Source organism: Epinephelus moara, chromosome 8, assembly GCF_006386435.1.
Source record: "Epinephelus moara isolate mb chromosome 8, YSFRI_EMoa_1.0, whole genome shotgun sequence".
Classification (NCBI taxonomy): domain Eukaryota; kingdom Metazoa; phylum Chordata; class Actinopteri; order Perciformes; family Serranidae; genus Epinephelus; species Epinephelus moara.
The window spans coordinates 41,738,669-41,755,623 of NC_065513.1; the positions used below are offsets into that span (position 1 = coordinate 41,738,669).

Consider the following 16,955-nt stretch of genomic DNA (forward strand, 5'->3'; position numbering starts at 1 on the left):
TGCAGAGTTCCTCCTCTTCCTCTTTAATCTGTGGAGGCTCTGGCTCCTCTTGGTCCACACTGGAGTTCCTCTCCTGAATACAGAGCTGCTGCTCAGAGAGAACCTCCCCCTCCTTACAGACATGTTGCTGTGGGAGCTCTGGAGGGACACACAACAGAATTATTAGGATACTAATGGGATGGTAGAGAAACACACATCTGAGCAAATAAATACAACTAATAATTCAAAGCCATACTCCTCTGTAAGTTTTTAAAGACCTTTAAAGTTGTACACACCTATCCTGTGTAGCCTTATTCGAGGTTTCAAAACGATAGCCAACAGCCTCCTCTGACGGTCGAGCTCTTCTTCATACTTGACGATAGTTGATTTAAAAACTCCGAGTATTTCTTGAGCAGCAGCAGTTAGTCTCTCATTAACAAACTCTCTCAGATACTCTGAAGACATGGTCAAAATTATCCATACAACCACAATACCGTCTCCCAGCTACTTCTACACGTCTAACGCTAACTCTGACTAAGCTTGTGTACGTTGTTTCTTCTTCTATGGTTTTCCCGGCGGGCTATAAACCAACATTAAAGGCACATACTGCCTCCTACTGTATGGGACTTGTAATGACATGACAACAAAACTAGCAAACAATAAGTAATGAATAAGACACAATATAAATAAATAAATAGATATATACATTTTTTGTGTTAGCCATTTCATACATTTGAACCCTACTGTAGCTATTTCTTATATTTTGCACCCAACCGTTAGCTAGTTTTTATATTTTGCACCCAACCGTTAGCTAGTTTTTATATTTTGCATCTTAGCTAGTTAGGTTTTTTTTTTTGCACTTAAGCTAGTTAGCTTTTATCTATATTCCACACCTTACTGTTGGCTAGTTGTTGTTTTTTTGCACCTTAACTTGTTAGCTATTTCTTATATTTTTCACCTTACTGTTAGTTAGTTTTTTTGCACCTTGGCTAGTTAGCTATTTCTTATATTTTTCACCTTACTGTTAGTTTTTTTGCACTTTAGCTTGTTAGCTATGTCTTACATTTTGCACCTTACTGTTAGCTAGTTTTTTGCACCTTAGCTAGTTAGCTATTTCTTATATTTTTCACCTTACTGTTAGTTAGGTTGTTTGTTTTTTTTGCACTTTAGCTAGTTAGCTATTTCTTATATTTTGCACCTTACTGTTAGTTAGGTTGTTTTTTTTGCACTTTAGCTAGTTAGCTATTTCTTATATTTTGCACCTTACTGTTAGGTAGTGTTATATTTTACATCTTGCTAGTAGCTATTTCATATATTTTGAACCACTGTTAGCTAGTTCTTTTAGCACCTTAGCTAGTGGGCTAGTTTTTATATTTTGCACCTCACTGTTAGCTAGTTTTTTTTGCACTTCAGCTAGTTTGCTTTTTCTTATATTTTTCACCTTACTATGAATTAGGTTTTTTTGTGCTTCAGCTAGTTAGCTTTTATCTATATTTAGCAACTTACTGTTAGCTAGTTGTTGTTTTTTTGCACCGTAGCTTGTTAGCTAAGTCTTAATTTTCACCTTACTGTTAGATATTTTTTTTGCACCTTAGCTCATTAGCTATTTCTTATATTTTTCACCTTACTGTTAGTAAGGTTTTTTTTTTTTTTTTTTGCATTTTAGCTCGTTAGCTTTTACTTATATTTTGCACCCTACTGTTAGCTAGTGTTACATTTTAGATCTTGCTCGTAGTTATTTCATATATTTTGAACCCTACTGTTAGCTAGTTTTTTTTAGCACCTTAGCTAGTAAGCTAGTTTTTATATTTTGCACCTTACTGTTAGCTAAGTTTTTTTTTGCACTTTAGCTAGTTAGCTATTTCTTATATTTTTCACCTTACTGTTGGCTATTTTTTTCCTCACCTTAGCATGTTAGCTAATTCTTATATTCCCTATATCCTATGCACCTTATTTAAAATAAAATTTTCAAATGCATGAGTGAAAACCTGACACACTTTTTTAGAACTGCTCCCACACTGTAATTTGAGCACCTGTTAAAAACAAATCGTTGCAAAAACAGATTTGGTCATGGGTTTTTTTTCTGATGGAGGCCTTCATCGCACGACATGTCCGAGGTCTATTGGAAATGTAAAAATCCAATGATAATTTCTGCTTTTACTGTTTCCATCTATGATAAGTGGTGTAATTCTAGATATTTTAAATAAAACGTGACTTGTTGTCTTTAAATATCGCAAAATACGAAGCATGCACATCTGGAAGGCATGCTGTAAAAGTCAGCAGTAAGATGAATACAAAATACAGCCATGTAAAGATGTATGTCCCTCCCCTAAGCCAAATAAAAATATAAGTCCCTGCCCAGTGCTTAAAAAAAAAAGAAGATTTGCAACACCCCCGTCCCCCTCATAAGTAAGGAACAGTCCCTAATGCATTCACTTGAGAAAATACTACTACTACTTCACCTTAACCAACTCCTACTAAACATAAAGAGGAACTAAATGATAATAATAATAATAATAATAATAATAATAATACACACATACAATAATAATAATAATTATTATTATAAAAACAGGCTTTGGCCCATCCGGAAACATAGAGCGGGCTGTTTCTCGTCGGATTGTGATTTATGTAACTCCATCCTCCGGTTCAAATCTTGTTTGTCCGACGCTGTCGGTAGTTTTAGTTTTAGTTTTCTTTATCGTCCTGTCGTGATGCCTGCTGAAAATCTACGATGGGAAACTTTAGAGGCCTTAAAAAATTCACCGAAGGGAAAAATCTTATACGACCCGTTCTGGTCGGAAAGAGGCGAGGTGAGCTAACTTTGCTAACTCAGACACCAAGCTAACTAGCTAAGGGCTAGTTTGTGTTAGCCGGGCCAAGATGTCTCCGCTTGTTTAACTACATAACTTCAGGAATTCACTCTGTAAAATTACCACAGGACGATCTGTAATGAGGGAAATTAACTGCTCCAGTTTTCTAAATCATCATTAGGACAAATAAAAAGCAGGTGTTAGCATTGCCTTCAATTAGCTAACGTTTATCTAACTTAATGATTATGTGACCGCACACTAACCCACAGAATTTCATTTTATTTCTTGTTTTCAAGCCGAAGAGTTTAACACAAGATACATCGTTAAATAAACACAGTGGTGCATTTTCGTGAAGTGTATTTGCTTCATCTGCTTGTTCAACTTTTAGGTGCTTTGTTGTACTTGAGTACTTCCATGTTATGCTACTTTATACTTCATTTAAATGTGCATGCTGTACTTTTCCTCCTCTAACTGTCAATGTTTTATTAATCATTAGTGTAACTTATGTCTCTTTGTGCCAAAATATACTCTATTGTTTGAAAGTTTGTAGTCTCCTGCCACTAAAACTTGATATGGTATTTCCAGGCTTTTGGTTGTAGAAAGTCCTCTTTACAAATGTTTTTTTTATTTTTATTATTGTTTAGTATAAATGGTTTGTTTTGATATATATTTATTTTGAACATGTAAAAAAAAACATGAACATAGAAACAAGCAGACATAAAGAAAGTAATATTTACAAATAATGAAAAGCATAATGTAAAAGCAATTGTCACCTTGATTTACACATCCGAAAAGGAGTGGGAGGAAGTATAAACTTATTAAATCCCACGCCTTCTCCATCAGCCATCGAGTGAAATGAAACTTATGTAGATAAACCTAAACCTAAACCTTAAACTTTTCTAAATATACAATTCCTATCACCAGTTAGCTTTGTCACACAAAAATAACCCAGGTATATATATATAATATTAATTACAATATATCTATCTTTATATATAATATAAATTACCAATTAACCATGACTTCCAAAAATAACCAGTCTACACGTAAGATATATATTACCAGTTGTCTTAGCCTTACAAAAAAATAAATCTAAATATTAATATTACATATATATCTTAATCAACTTGTCCTGCTATTTTATTTGTATTTAAATAAGTGAACAAATGAATTATACAAAGTAGAAAAAGTAAACAGTAATCCCTGTGAGCAACTGGTGAATGTCCAGCCCCTGTTTTGTACATGGAAAAGAAAACACCAAACATTGGTTCAACTAGACTGACAACTGAAAGAGCAAAAACAGACAAAGATCCCTTCAACATCTGAATATGTGCAGAGGTGAAAATGAGCAGTCATTGGTTAAACAAACTGGAAGCTTATGCTCAAAATGTTTGCAGATTTAAACAGGAGCAGGTTCCTGTTTCAGTGTCAAGTGAACAATAATGCCGATAACAAGCTGGAATTAACAGGCAACATGACGATTTAACAAAGCTCGTCTTCAAAATTCAAAATAGAAAGAGAAGGTTTGTCCAGAGTTAACACTGATGGAATAGGATCAGGGAATATCGGCTGACACTGTGGGCCGACAAGTCACAATTTAAATCTTATCAGTAGTGCTGCAACAGTTTTTTTCCCCAATTAAATTAGTGATTCTTCATTCGATTAGTCAATTACTTACTAATTTCTTGATTAGAATAAACATTATTTTTATTATGCAATTAATATAATAATTAATTTATCCTAAATAAATATAAAAATGTGCATAGTTAATATTTAAATATTTTATTCAGTCATCTTCTCTGGAAAACAAACACATTTTAGAAGAAACAAAGTGATGATAATTGCATATTAAGTTGTATATTTAACTGCAAATTTTGAAGTTAGTCCAATTTCCCTCAGTCTATCCACCGAGGAGCGTGCAGGAGGCCCAAAGTAAAATGACCAAACATATTTAAAGCCGAGTTGCACCATTGTTCAATAATGATCATGTGTCCGGACTCTTCCCTGTCATACAACACTGTGAGGTAATTCAGCTTACAACACAGCACAGATAAACAATAACTGTAAACACATGACAGAACAATAATTAAGTCTTTAAAAAGACCTTTTAACTTTTTGTAGTGTTTATGTATTCAAGACTATATCTGTAAACCTGTGTGAGGTTGAAATGTGTGTGATGTGATAAAATCAATGGAGCTTAGTGTGTTGTCATCCCATGTTAAAACCCAAAAGCCCTTTGGTACATTTAAACCATAAAACACTCCATGAATGAAGCAAACCTGTGGTTTTACGTATCTGTGTTCTTGCAGCACATTCTGGCAGGTTGCAAAGAGGCCGTCATCCTGTCCTCGCACTCTGGGGTCATACTGGAGCGTCTCGGCTCCTTGCCCCTGCAGAACTCCTCCTTTCTGAGCTCCAGCTCCAGAGACTCCAGCCCGGGCCTCTCTGAGGAGATCTCAGCCTCGGTCTCCTCCACAGGATCCATCCCCGACCTCAGCACAAGGCACGCCACACTTTCTGCAGCCCCGTCTTTAAAGGCCGAGCGTGAGCAGGCAAGTCTCTCGTCCAGAATACATTGTGTATTTTCTTTTTTTTCTTTCTTTTTTTTTATAGGGGGGGGGGGGGGAAAGTGCAGTGTTTTCTGGGGGGTCAAATATACTAATATACTATATATTTGAAACAACCCAGTGGCAAAAGCTATTTTGTGTACTATATTGGTTTCAGAAAGTCATCAAAATGAGTTGTTATCATTTTGTAAGGACGGGCATTCCTCAGAGGTTTTAAAAGAATTGAGCATTTTTGTTTTGCAGTAACCTTTTCTTGAATTTAATTCATTTGCAAGATTGTAAAAGTTTCACTATTGACTCTGAAAACCTGCAGATTACTGTTTTTTCCAAGGGTTTTTTTTAACTTTTCCGTGAGGCTGGATGTTGTACTTTCTTCCCTGTAAGATAAAAACAGTAACTCACTATGTATGTCTTCCTGTGACTGTGAATTTCTGACTCCTATCTCTTCGTCACGTGCTGCAGGCTGTTAGTGATGAGGCGAAGGATGAAGATCCAGAGGCAGATGTCAGCGAAGTTTCCAGTCCTACATCACTACCTGCCATTTCCCTGCTGTCGCCCAAAGCCATGGAGACGGCAGGCCGCATTCTCAAGTTTGAGGAGCAACAACGAGAAAAGGCCAAGGTCAGACACAGAGATTCTTATTATCTTACGTGAAGTCTCATGAGGCCAAGTTTAACAGCTGTGTGGCAAGAAAATGTTTAAATGTTTAATGTTAAATAGACACGGTGTGTTTTGATCAAGAGCAGGAGCATAAAGAAATTTTTGGACAGAACATCATCTTGTCAAAAAAACTGCATTGGTTAGATCATTCAGTGTTTGATTAATTCATTTGTCAATCAACAGAAAACTAATTAAGAATATGTTTGTATTGATCAGTGATTAAAAGCAAAAACACCAAACATTTTACAGCTTTTCCCTGTTTTTTTTAATAGTAAAATAAATTTATTACTTTTCTCTTTTGGACTTTTGGTCGCAAAAAAAGACCTTTTAAGAAATCTGACAAAACAGTCGATCAAAACAACTGATGGATAGATCAGTTCTGTTTTCTTTCTCTGGATGTAACCTGTTTACTGTGTGTGCTCTGCTGTCTCACCTGACAACTATCTGAAATCTGTCTGCCCAGGTGGCGCTCAAACTGCGGCAGGAGATGCAGGAGAAGCTGGTGGCGGCGGTGGCGAGCTCCGAGTCGGAGCAGCTGAAACGTTTTGAGGAGTTCATGGAGCTGAAGCAGAGGCAGGAGTTCCAGACCATGAGGGACATGATGGACAGAGAGTAAGGGCGGTTTACATCTGTAGTTTGTTTGCTCTGGTCTGGATCAGCTGATGAGTTTGTAAACTTGGAGCTTGTTCCTCTTCAGCTGAGTTTCTTTTCACACAGAGAAAAATACATGTGAAACAAAATGCATCACTACAAATCAAGTGAGAGGTTTCACTCCAGCTATTGGTCAGATGTGTCACGGGCAGGAGTAAGAATGTAAATACAGGAAGAAGGTCCTTCCTTGGCATTTGCTCATAGCTGTGATAATTATCTGGGCGATGTAACAGGCAAAACTGAACCAGCTGAATGCTGAATGCACTTTGAGGGAATAATCTGAAAACACTACACTGATTTACACTGTGTAAGGAAGACGTGCTGCCTTCAGACGACTGAACAGGACAAGGGAGCTCATATTGAGCCTGAGTCTGATTTAACAGGACTAAAAGTTCAGGTGTGAAAACACTCTAAGAGCTGCTGTCAGGGATGCAGAGTCTTAATGTTGTTTCCAAAACGTGCCATCAAACCTGGTCTGGTTTTTACTTTCTGTAGAACTAAAGAAAGCATCGGGCGTCAGGAGAAGCTGAAGGAAGAGCAGCGACACAGAATGAAGGTAAGAGTTGAAAAAAAATCAACGCTAACTGGATTAAAAATTTCAGAGAGATGTATTTTACATCTAGAGGTCAAAGCATTGTCTCAATTTAATTAACTTAGGTAAGAACACCTCTTTGTGCTGCTATGCAGGAGACTCTTGATATGCCAGGACATGAAGGTCAGACACAGACATTTCATATTAACTGATGCCAATTAGCTTATTAAAAGATGCAGCTTTGGCAAAAATCAATTATATATGTTTTTTAATAAACTAATGTCAGAGAGAGCTCATGATTTCACTGCATAATTGAAGTCCTCACAAGCTTATGTTTCCGGGGAAAATGCAGCTTTGAAACTAGAAAAAGTTTATCTTGAAAAGGTTTTGAAAAGCGTCTGATACCTGTAGACACGCTGTTAATCCAAATAGCTCACTGGCAGATATCAATACGATTTACGAGCTATTAAATTATTAAACTAAAGTCCTACTCTGAGTTACGAGTGCTTCATGACATAGTTTCACTTGTGGCACAGTTTCATGACTGATTCTGAGACACTTCATAAATAAATGTCCTCACTGTTTTGTGATGATGTGATACACCTGAACTCACATCGTGTGTCAGCAGCTGTTTTGTACAGTATAAACTCATTTTCTGTTCCCGCCGTCAGATCCTCAACCTGCGACTGAGGGAGGCGGAGCAGCAGCGCATGCGGGAGGCGGAGCTCGAGCGTCAGCGGCAGGCGGAGGGCAGGGAGCGACTGCGTAACCTCAACACCATCCAGGAGGAGATCCTGCAGCTCAACCAGCTGCTGGAGCCGTCCACCAAAACTGATCTCCCACCGGCCAGCCTGAACTCCTACTGCACCCGCGGGAACCAGCTGTGCTCGCAGCTGTCAGAGGTGGTGCGGAAGACGGCAGAGGTCAGTTTAAATCCTGATTTGTAAAATTCAGGTTTGGATCATGGCTCCTTCATACATTAAGAGGAAGAAAGTTGGGACAGACGTAGTTGTGTGTAAGAGCTACTGTGTCTTTCCAGGGAGAGTTCCCCAGCGTGGATGACATGACCGTGGCTGAGCGAGCCCTCCACGAGATGAGGGCTCTGATCCGGCAGATGCAGGAGGAAGTTGCAAAGGCTCAAGAGAAGAAGAAGAAGGAGCATGAGGAGGAGGAGCAGCGCAGGAAGCAGGCGGAGCTGCAGGCGCAGCAGGAAGCGCAGAAGAAGGCAGCGGAGTCGGCCAAAGAGAAGGCAAAGAGGAAAGGTGAGAGTCGGGTTCATCACTGCAGTAGTGACCACTCCCTCATCACGTGTAGTGATCTGACCCGTCGTTAACATACTGTATGTTGTTTAGAGAAGCTTTAAAGAACAGATGATTAAGAATGAGACTTTAAACCCTCACAGCGCAGCAAGAAGTGACTGTTTACATTTGATTCTAGCTGATATTTTTCAGTCTGTAACCCACGGATACAGAATACCCTGAGAGCTTTAAGAGCATTTGATGGTTGTAATTCAAAGTGATTGTACTTTACTGGAGTATTTCCATATGATGAAGATTTATACTCCACAACATCTCAGAGGTAAATATTGTACTTTTCACTGCTCTACATTTGTCTGACAGCTTTAGTTACTTTTCAGATTACAGTTTTTAATTCCCTTCCTCTCCAGTGAAAATCATGTGTCTCCAGTTGTGTTTATGTTGAGTGTTTGTGATAAACTGAGGTCCCGATCACACAGAAAGTGTTTTAGCAGCTGGAAGCGTCTTTTTGTGATTTGTTTTTAATGAGAATGAAGATTTTTGCTCGCTGTTTTTGCGTTGCTAGGCGCCTCGCGGTTTGTTTGTTTTTTGTTGTTGTTTTTTTAAAGATTATTTTTGTGGGCTTTTTTGCCTTTAATGACAGGACAGAGAGTGAAATGGGGAGACAGAGAGAAAGTGGGGACTGACATGCAGCAAAGGGCCGCGAGCTGAACTCGAACCCGTGGCCACTGCAGCAAGGCAATGCCTCTGTATATGGGGCGCCGGCACTATCCACTGGCGTTTTTGCCGGAGCGCTCTGAACTTCTTGAGTTGAAAAAACTTCAACTCAGAGCAGAAAAGTGCCCCACGTCATCTCTTTTTCCCCATTGTGCAATCAGATGATTTGAGAGGCGGGTCTTCTGTGGTGGTCACGACAACAAGTTTGCAGTTGGTAAACAATGGAGGAGAAACTGGTGGTAGTGGTTGCTGGATATCCAGAGCTATACGGCCCGACGATAGACAGCAGGTTGTCAAACTGCCCCTGAGTCATCCTAAAATATGCCTGGAAACTGGGGCGTCGGTGGCTTGGTGGATGGAGCAGGCGGCCCGTGTACGGGGCTGTTGCCGCAGCGGCCCGGGTTCGACTCCAGCCTGTGGCCCGTTGCTGCATGTCATTCCCTCTCTCTCCCCTTCACACTTATCTGTCCTATCAATTAAAGGCAAAAACGCCCCAAAATATCTATCTGCCTCAACATGTCAGGAACTAGATACTGAAACGCTCTGTGTGACCGGGGCCTGACGGATGAAGTGTTCCTTTATGTGTTGAGAACATTTTAGTACTTCTTAAGCTACTTAAACTCTTGAAAAACCATCTTGGATCAGCTGGAAAATGCATCGTCACAAAGCTGAAAACAGACTGTTTTTCTGACTTTATAGAGATGCATGGTTCTCACAGGACAGCCACGCTTCAATTATAGAATATCATGCATTGCCATAGAATAACAGTATATAAGGGAGTTAAAAACCTGAAACATCTACAGCAGGAAAATGACACATACACGTTAATGCAGCAGGAATATTAATCCAAAAACACAAGATGGAATAAAACACTGACAGCAGGGAACATTTTACTGCACAATCAATACTTTTACTCTGCATACTTAACGTACATTTTACTGGTAATAATTGCAAACTTTTACTGAAGTAAGCAGGTCTTTTATTTGTAGTGAAATATTTTCACAGTGTTGTATTAGTGCTTTTATATAAGTAAAGTATCTGAATACTTCTGCTCCCACTGATGGATGTTGTTCTCCAACAGGGCTGCAGAACAGCGCTGAAGACAGCACTCTGAAATGGTACAAGGAGCTGCAGGAGTTGGCTGCTCAGTCCGCTCAGTCCTTCAACCAGCTCAACACCTCAAAAGACGTTCAGGTCAGTTTGTGCTTCAATAATGATAATAATCTTATATTTATAGAGAACTTTATATCCATAACCTTAAGTTCTTATGCCTTTGCGCTGGCTACAGCCGTGGCCGGAGGACCCTAAAAGTATTGAATTTCAACAAGCCATATAATTAAGCGCTGTAGTGGCAAGCAAAAATGTGCAATGATTAACGTTTAACTCGTGAGCAGAACTCTGTACAGATGGTTTCATTTCTCCTCAAAGACAAAGAAGCTGAAGCTGGAGCTCCAGAAAACAGCCACCATCCCTGTCAGTCAAATCGCCAGCGACTCCGGATCGCAGCTCCGGGAAATCTTTGACAAGATCGACAAGCTGCTGTCGGGACGAGCGGTGGTGTCGGGGGGGAGGTCTGTCTCCACCTCCCAGCATCCTCAGGGCCTGGAATTTGTCAGCTACAAACTGGCTGAGAAGTTTGTGGTGAGTCTGATTGACATGTTATATAAATATCTCTGAAACACTCGTCACAAAAAGGTGGGAAAATGTATGTTGCAACACCAAAATCAACAAATAAATAAACCATACAAATAAACCAAATCTACAACAAATTAAATGACAGTAAAACTCCTGTGGAATTGGATTTTTCCTCCCTATAGAAACAAGGAGAGGAGGAGGTGGCGTCTCACCATGAAGCTGCTTTCCCCATCGCCGTGGTGGCCTCTGGCGTCTGGGAGCTGCACCCTCGAGTTGGCGACCTCATCCTCGCCCACCTGCACAAGAAATGTCCGTACGCAGTCCCACATTACCCTCCGATGAAGGACGGCACACCTGTGGAGGAATACCAGAGGTCAGGGAGACAGACACGTGTTGCTGCACTCATTTTTTACTCCATCATTACATTTGTTTAATCACAACAATAATCCTCACTTCTCCAGGATTCTTGGTTACCGTGTGGACGACACCGGGGTCGAAGGTCAGGATAGTTTCCTAAAGAGGATGTCTGGGATGATCCGTCTCTACGCAGCCGTGATCCAGCTGAGGTGGCCCTACGGCTCCAAGCACGGGGTAAGAACTGTTTCACCTCCCTTTGAAAACATTATTACGTTTCTTCATCTTTAAACTTTTGATTCTCACTCTTTCCTTGATGTGTTCCAGTCTGCTCCTCACGGACTGAACCAAGGCTGGCGTTGGCTGGCTCAGATGCTGAATATGGAGCCTCTGGCTGACATCACGGCGACGCTGCTGTTCGACTTTCTCGAGGTGAGTATACACTGCTTTTTTAAACATCAATATAGCTGTTCCTATACACACAGATCCCAACAGAGCACAGAGGTTATTCAGCTAAATTATACTTTGATTACTTATTTAAATATGCAGATGAAGGCCTCGTCTGTTGGTCGAGGGGTAATGTGTGGATTTCTCATTTTTGAAAAGTGGGTTTTTATGAATTTGAATGAACAGCGTTAGAATGTTAAAATATGTGAACACACTACTTCTATAGCATAAGAAATACTTTTATGGTGTCACATAATATAAACATTTTGTCACTGGGTTATTTTCTTCAGTTTAAAAAAAATAAAATGCAAAAAAATTCAAATTAATTGTAAAAAAAAAAAAACTCTTTGAAAAGTGTGTACTCAAAAAATGAAGAGAATTAAAAACACTTAGAAAAGAAATTCTTGACTGAGTCATAATTGATGCATGAAAGGTTGGTTTTGAGTAAAATTAGCATTAGCTTTATCACAGTTAACCATAGCTGTAAATGCACCATGCTAACCAACCAGCAGCTTGAGTTAGAGTTAGCTTCTGCCTTTCGCCCAAATATGGTCACTTCTGGCTCCAAAAATTGAAGGCAATAATGGCCACAATACCAAACTGGAGGTTTCAAAACGGGAGTCCACAAACGTTGGCTGTGTCCATTATTTTGTACTGTCTATGGTTAAAAATCTAAACTTCTGTGCTGATGTTTGTGTTTTTGTTCAGGTCTGTGGTAATGCTTTGATGAAGCAGTATCAGGGCCAGTTCTGGAAACTCATCCTGCTGCTGAAAGAGGAATACTTCCCCAGGTACACGCTCTCTTTAACATTGAAATCATGGAGTGAAATATTTTATCAGCAGCTGTCGCCACAAGTTTCTTCTGTCTGATGTGTTGCATGTGTCTCTTTGATGTCTCCAGAATTGAAGCGGTGACCAGCAGTGGACAGATGGGCTCAGTCATCAGACTCAAACAGTTTCTAGAGGTACGTTACCCACTGCTAATGTTAGCTATGAACTGGGCAGATGCTGCACACTACACTCGTTAATCAGCCTGTAATCTATTCTTAAAACCTTTCACTAAGTGTAGCGCAACGTTTTATTTCCAACATGTTGTTTCTGTTTTGTTATTATTGTTTGTATCTTATAATATCGGGCACTTTGTTCTATAAAGATTGAGAGATGCTCAGTTTACAGTGCAAATGCAAAATATAAGAAAACGAGAAAAGATTTAAAAGAAAGAAAAGGGAAAAATACACCTGTGCACTGATACACGCAAATGTAGTGTAGAAAAAAAGTTATGTATATAAACATAATAAAGGCAAATCAACTTAAATATTTAAAAGTAAAGCAGTAATAATAATAATAAGTTTTTCTATTATTTTTATTTGTCTTATTGCAGTTCTGAAATGTTTCAGTCCTGGTTCAAGCATGTGAAAACATTGTTTTGCAAAGTGCAGCATTAATAAAGTTTGTTAATAATCTGCACTGCCAAAACTATTCTGGTTTTGTTCAAACGTGACGGCTACGTCTTCAAAAATGTTGGCAAAAGGGAAAAAAAAAAGTTGTTTACTGTGAACAGAAAGCAAGAAGAAAAGTATGTTCTGTCTATTTTTGCAGCAAAGTTTAGTTTTATTTATTTCACAGCACTTTTTTAGACACATGTAAAATTTTACATCATTAATATTAAAACAAGATCACTACAGTTTATGAAGGATCTTTTGATGTGATGACAGAATTGTTTAAACTGCAGATCAGGATTTTGGACCTTCCAGAAAGTCATCTGATGGTCCAACAGATGGATTTATTATTTACTTAGCCAAACCAGCATCAAAGAACTAGTGATGACAAAGGCTGACGTCTGTGTCTCGGCCAAAAAGTTGCACTTTGCACCACAAAGACTGCAGCCAGCGGCAGCTAGCATGTACGTTCTGCACCTGGGTGAGAAGTAAATAGTGCTCAGTGCCAGCAGGCGGCAGTGGTCTGTATTAGTCATTCAAAAAGAGGAACCAAATGACCGTCAGCACGGATTCAGGACGCTAATAAGCACATGAACAAGACAACCTGATGTTGAAAGAACAAATGATATGTGCCGTGCACTAGTGAACAATAACCCGAACAGTTGCGTAGCGTTTCTGCTTAGATACATAGGTAGTTAGACTTTTAGTTACTGTCCCACCAGTGACAGAGATTCTCCTCTGACAAGGCTCAATCCACATGATTCACATTTAAAACACATTTAAAACAAATGTATAAAAAGAACAGTTACAACAGCAGGTCAAAGTGCAGTGTCTGTTTTAGATTGTTCAGAGTGGTTATTGCAGAGGGAATGAAACATTTCTTGTAGATGTTTTTCTGGGCCAGTGGGACTTTGTAGCGTCTGCCTGATGGCGGTAACTGAAGGAGTGGTGGAGAGGGTGAGAAGGGTCCTCAGGGATCAGGGTGGCTTTCCTGATCTGAGCGGTTATACAGTTCACACAGAGGAGTTTGGGGTGAGCCAGCGGCTAAAAAATAAATCTTACCTCATAAAACAAGTTTGTTTTTAACTCACGTCCTTTTGACTTGAGTTGTTTGCTGTCCTCACTTCTGTTTCTCTTCTCGTTCACTGAGCTGATCTGCCAGTCAGGGTGATCGATCTCACCGACGGGCTCCGCCAGCTGAAGCTGAAAAACAGCTGATAAGGGCCGAACACACTGTGAAAACTATAGCGCAACAGACATTTAGCGACAGCTCAACATTGGCCAACAGCTGACCGTTGCCCTGATGTGTCAGGGATCACGATCAGTCTGAGTGTCAAACAATTCAGCCCAGTTCATAACTTAAAAAATGTCTTGGTGACATGCAGTTAGAGAGGAAATGCAGAGTTTTATATGACAAATGTGAGAATATAGGAGTAAAGTTGACAACAGGATGTTTCTGTATCTGATTGTATGTTACGTCAGCTTTTTTGTCAGCATACAACACAGGAGTACACAATGAAATGCAGCTCCCTCCATGCTACACACACAGACAACATAGAAATAGGACTTCAATAGAAACAAGAAAAAGGTAGAATAAGAAAAAATACTTAAATAACAGGAGCACAGGAGGAAGAAACATGTTTACAAGAAAAAAATACCTTTAAAGTATGTGTAATTTTTTTGTGCGATGTCAAAATCTTGTTTTTGTTTCTTGTGAATAAACTCCACTTTTCCTCCCTTGTGTAGACGTCGCTGCAGAGCCGGCAGATCCGTCCACCCAAAGGCCAGCTGAGCTCCATGTTCTGGAACTCGTGATAGACGAGGAGGAAGAGGAGCCGCCATGTTGGATGTTGCTGCATGACGCCGTTCGGGACTGAATGAGGCAGAAAGTGAGGGACATGTGGTCTGACGCTTGGGACTAGGAGGCAACTTCAGCCAGTAAACAAGGAGGAAAAGTAGAAGCTGCTGGAGCTCATTAACTTTGTGTCATTTACTGGACGTCTCAGAGAAAATATCAGGAGGTGTTTGATAAGTAAAGACACAGTGGAGGCCACGCTCAACTACACGGTATATTCCAAATTGACTCACCAGCTTTGGATGAAGTTTCAAACGGCTAACGGCGAGACAGGAAGCACTTCTACACCAACATCTGCTCCAATGATGGTTTTTTGCTTCTTACAACTTTAAAATGTACTTCATGATTTATGTGTTGCAACAAAACAAAGCCAGATCTGCTCGTTCTTTAAAAACGACATATAGTAATTATGTTGCTCTAAACACTCTGAATCCTCCAGAAGAAAAGTGTTAAACATCCTGATGTTGAAGCTGTTTCTGTTCGTTTGTTGGAGGAAACAAGCGGTTTTGTTTTCTCACTAAATCTGATCACTACTGTTTGTGTTTTTATTTCAACGCTCGCTGTTCAAATCCGAATTGTGTTGAACGATTTGAACGTTTTTGCTATTTATTTTTAATGAATCCACCGTGTGGATTGAAGCTTCGTGAGCTGATGAGCTGTCTTTAATAGTTGTGAATGAAGTCATCCCAAAATTAGGACGTATATCAATTTAAAACTGCTGACGTGTGTTAGTCAGTGTTTTCAGAATGCAGCAGAGTTGATGGTCATGCTGAAAGAGGAATCTAAAGATGACTCAGTGCTTTCAAGTGAAACAAAAATGAAAGTCATGGTAGAGGAGCAGAGAAGTCTGAATGTAGACTCTTGTGATGCAGATGTTTTATCAAAATGATTGTAATTTTCACATGTGCAGAAATGTCTCCATCTGTAAACCAAATGTGTGGAATTAAACCTCATCAGCAGTTTACTGGAAGATTTTGTCATTTGATTTTATTCTCTTTTTAAAAATAGTCAATTCTACTTCAGCTGGTTCGTTGGAAACTTTAAACAGTCTCTGGTTCAAGTTTCTAAATGTGAGGATTTGCTGCTTTTCTTTGTCTTTTTAAGCTGACATCTCCAGGTTTTTGGCAGTTGCGTTTCAGACAAAATGACGTTTGAAGACCTCACGTTGTCGCTCTGTGATTTGCCTCCTAATGGCTCAAGTAACCCGTTTGTTGCCTCCATGTTGCCTACAGACGGCGCTCTTGGACGACAGCGTCATTTGCACAGAGACCCAGAAACTGATCAGTATTTAACTCCTGGATTATGACCTGCTCCCAAGTCTTATGTGTGTTTGTGAGTCTGTGGTTATGTGATGAAGAACAACACAATTTTATGTACTATACGCAGACACAATTTTGAGGTACTTGTCTTTTACTTGAGTATTTAAATTTTACAGTACTCTATACCTCTACTCCACTTCATCCATTCATCCATTTTCATCCGCTTATCCGGGGCCGGGTTGCAGGGGCAGCAGGCTGAACAAAGCACCCCAGACGTCCCTCTCCCCAGCAACACTTTCTAGCTCCTCCTGGAGGACCCCAAGGTGTTCCCAGACCAGATGAGATGTGTAATCCCTCCAGTGTGTTCTGGGTCTGCCCCGGGGCCTCCTACCAGTGGGACGTGCCCAGAGCACCTCTAACATGAGGCGCCCAGGAGGATCCTGATCAGATGCCCGAACCATCTCAGCTGACCCCTTTCATTCTATTTTTTCTTTCGCACATAAGTCAATATTTTGCACATTTTATTATCAAAACGTTATTTTTTTTCTGACAGATTTTACACTTTTTTTGTGTAAATTTCCACTTTAAAGGTCTTAACTTGCAGCACTGGTGTCTTCATCTCTTACTGAGTTCATTGTGACTGTTAAGCACCAAATTACCAAGTCAAATTCCTTGTACGTGGTCAAACCTGTTTCTGATTAGTGTAAGAGTAAAAGTAGATGGTTAGAAGATCAGTTCAGGAACGAGTTGATTTATTAGTGAGGTTTCTGTTGTAGCACTCTGATAACATT

The 16,955-nt window shown here is 39.7% G+C and overlaps 1 protein-coding gene across 1 annotated transcript; it reads left to right on the forward strand.

Moving 5' to 3' along the window:
• Positions 1–2,599: 2,599 nt before the first annotated feature.
• On the forward strand, positions 2,600–15,871 carry gle1 (GLE1 RNA export mediator). The gene is made up of 15 exons (XM_050051777.1): positions 2,600–2,792; positions 5,102–5,344; positions 5,822–5,980; positions 6,483–6,631; positions 7,166–7,226; positions 7,874–8,125; positions 8,242–8,464; positions 10,257–10,369; positions 10,604–10,816; positions 10,993–11,183; positions 11,272–11,401; positions 11,492–11,596; positions 12,320–12,402; positions 12,513–12,576; positions 14,797–15,871. Exons 1-15 carry the CDS (start codon positions 2,694–2,696, stop codon positions 14,863–14,865), a joined length of 2,154 nt encoding a protein of 717 aa, XP_049907734.1. The 5' UTR covers positions 2,600–2,693; the 3' UTR covers positions 14,866–15,871.
• The last annotated feature ends 1,084 nt before the right edge of the window (positions 15,872–16,955 follow it).

Coding starts and splice junctions, on each gene's coding strand:
- gle1 (XM_050051777.1), top strand. CDS start 2,694: ATGCCTGCTGAAAATCTACGATGGGAAACTTTAGAGGCCTTAAAAAAT. Junction 10,370..10,603: donor ACACCTCAAAAGACGTTCAG/GTCAGTTTGTGC, acceptor TTCTCCTCAAAG/ACAAAGAAGCTGAAGCTGGA. Junction 12,403..12,512: donor AAAGAGGAATACTTCCCCAG/GTACACGCTCTC, acceptor TGATGTCTCCAG/AATTGAAGCGGTGACCAGCA.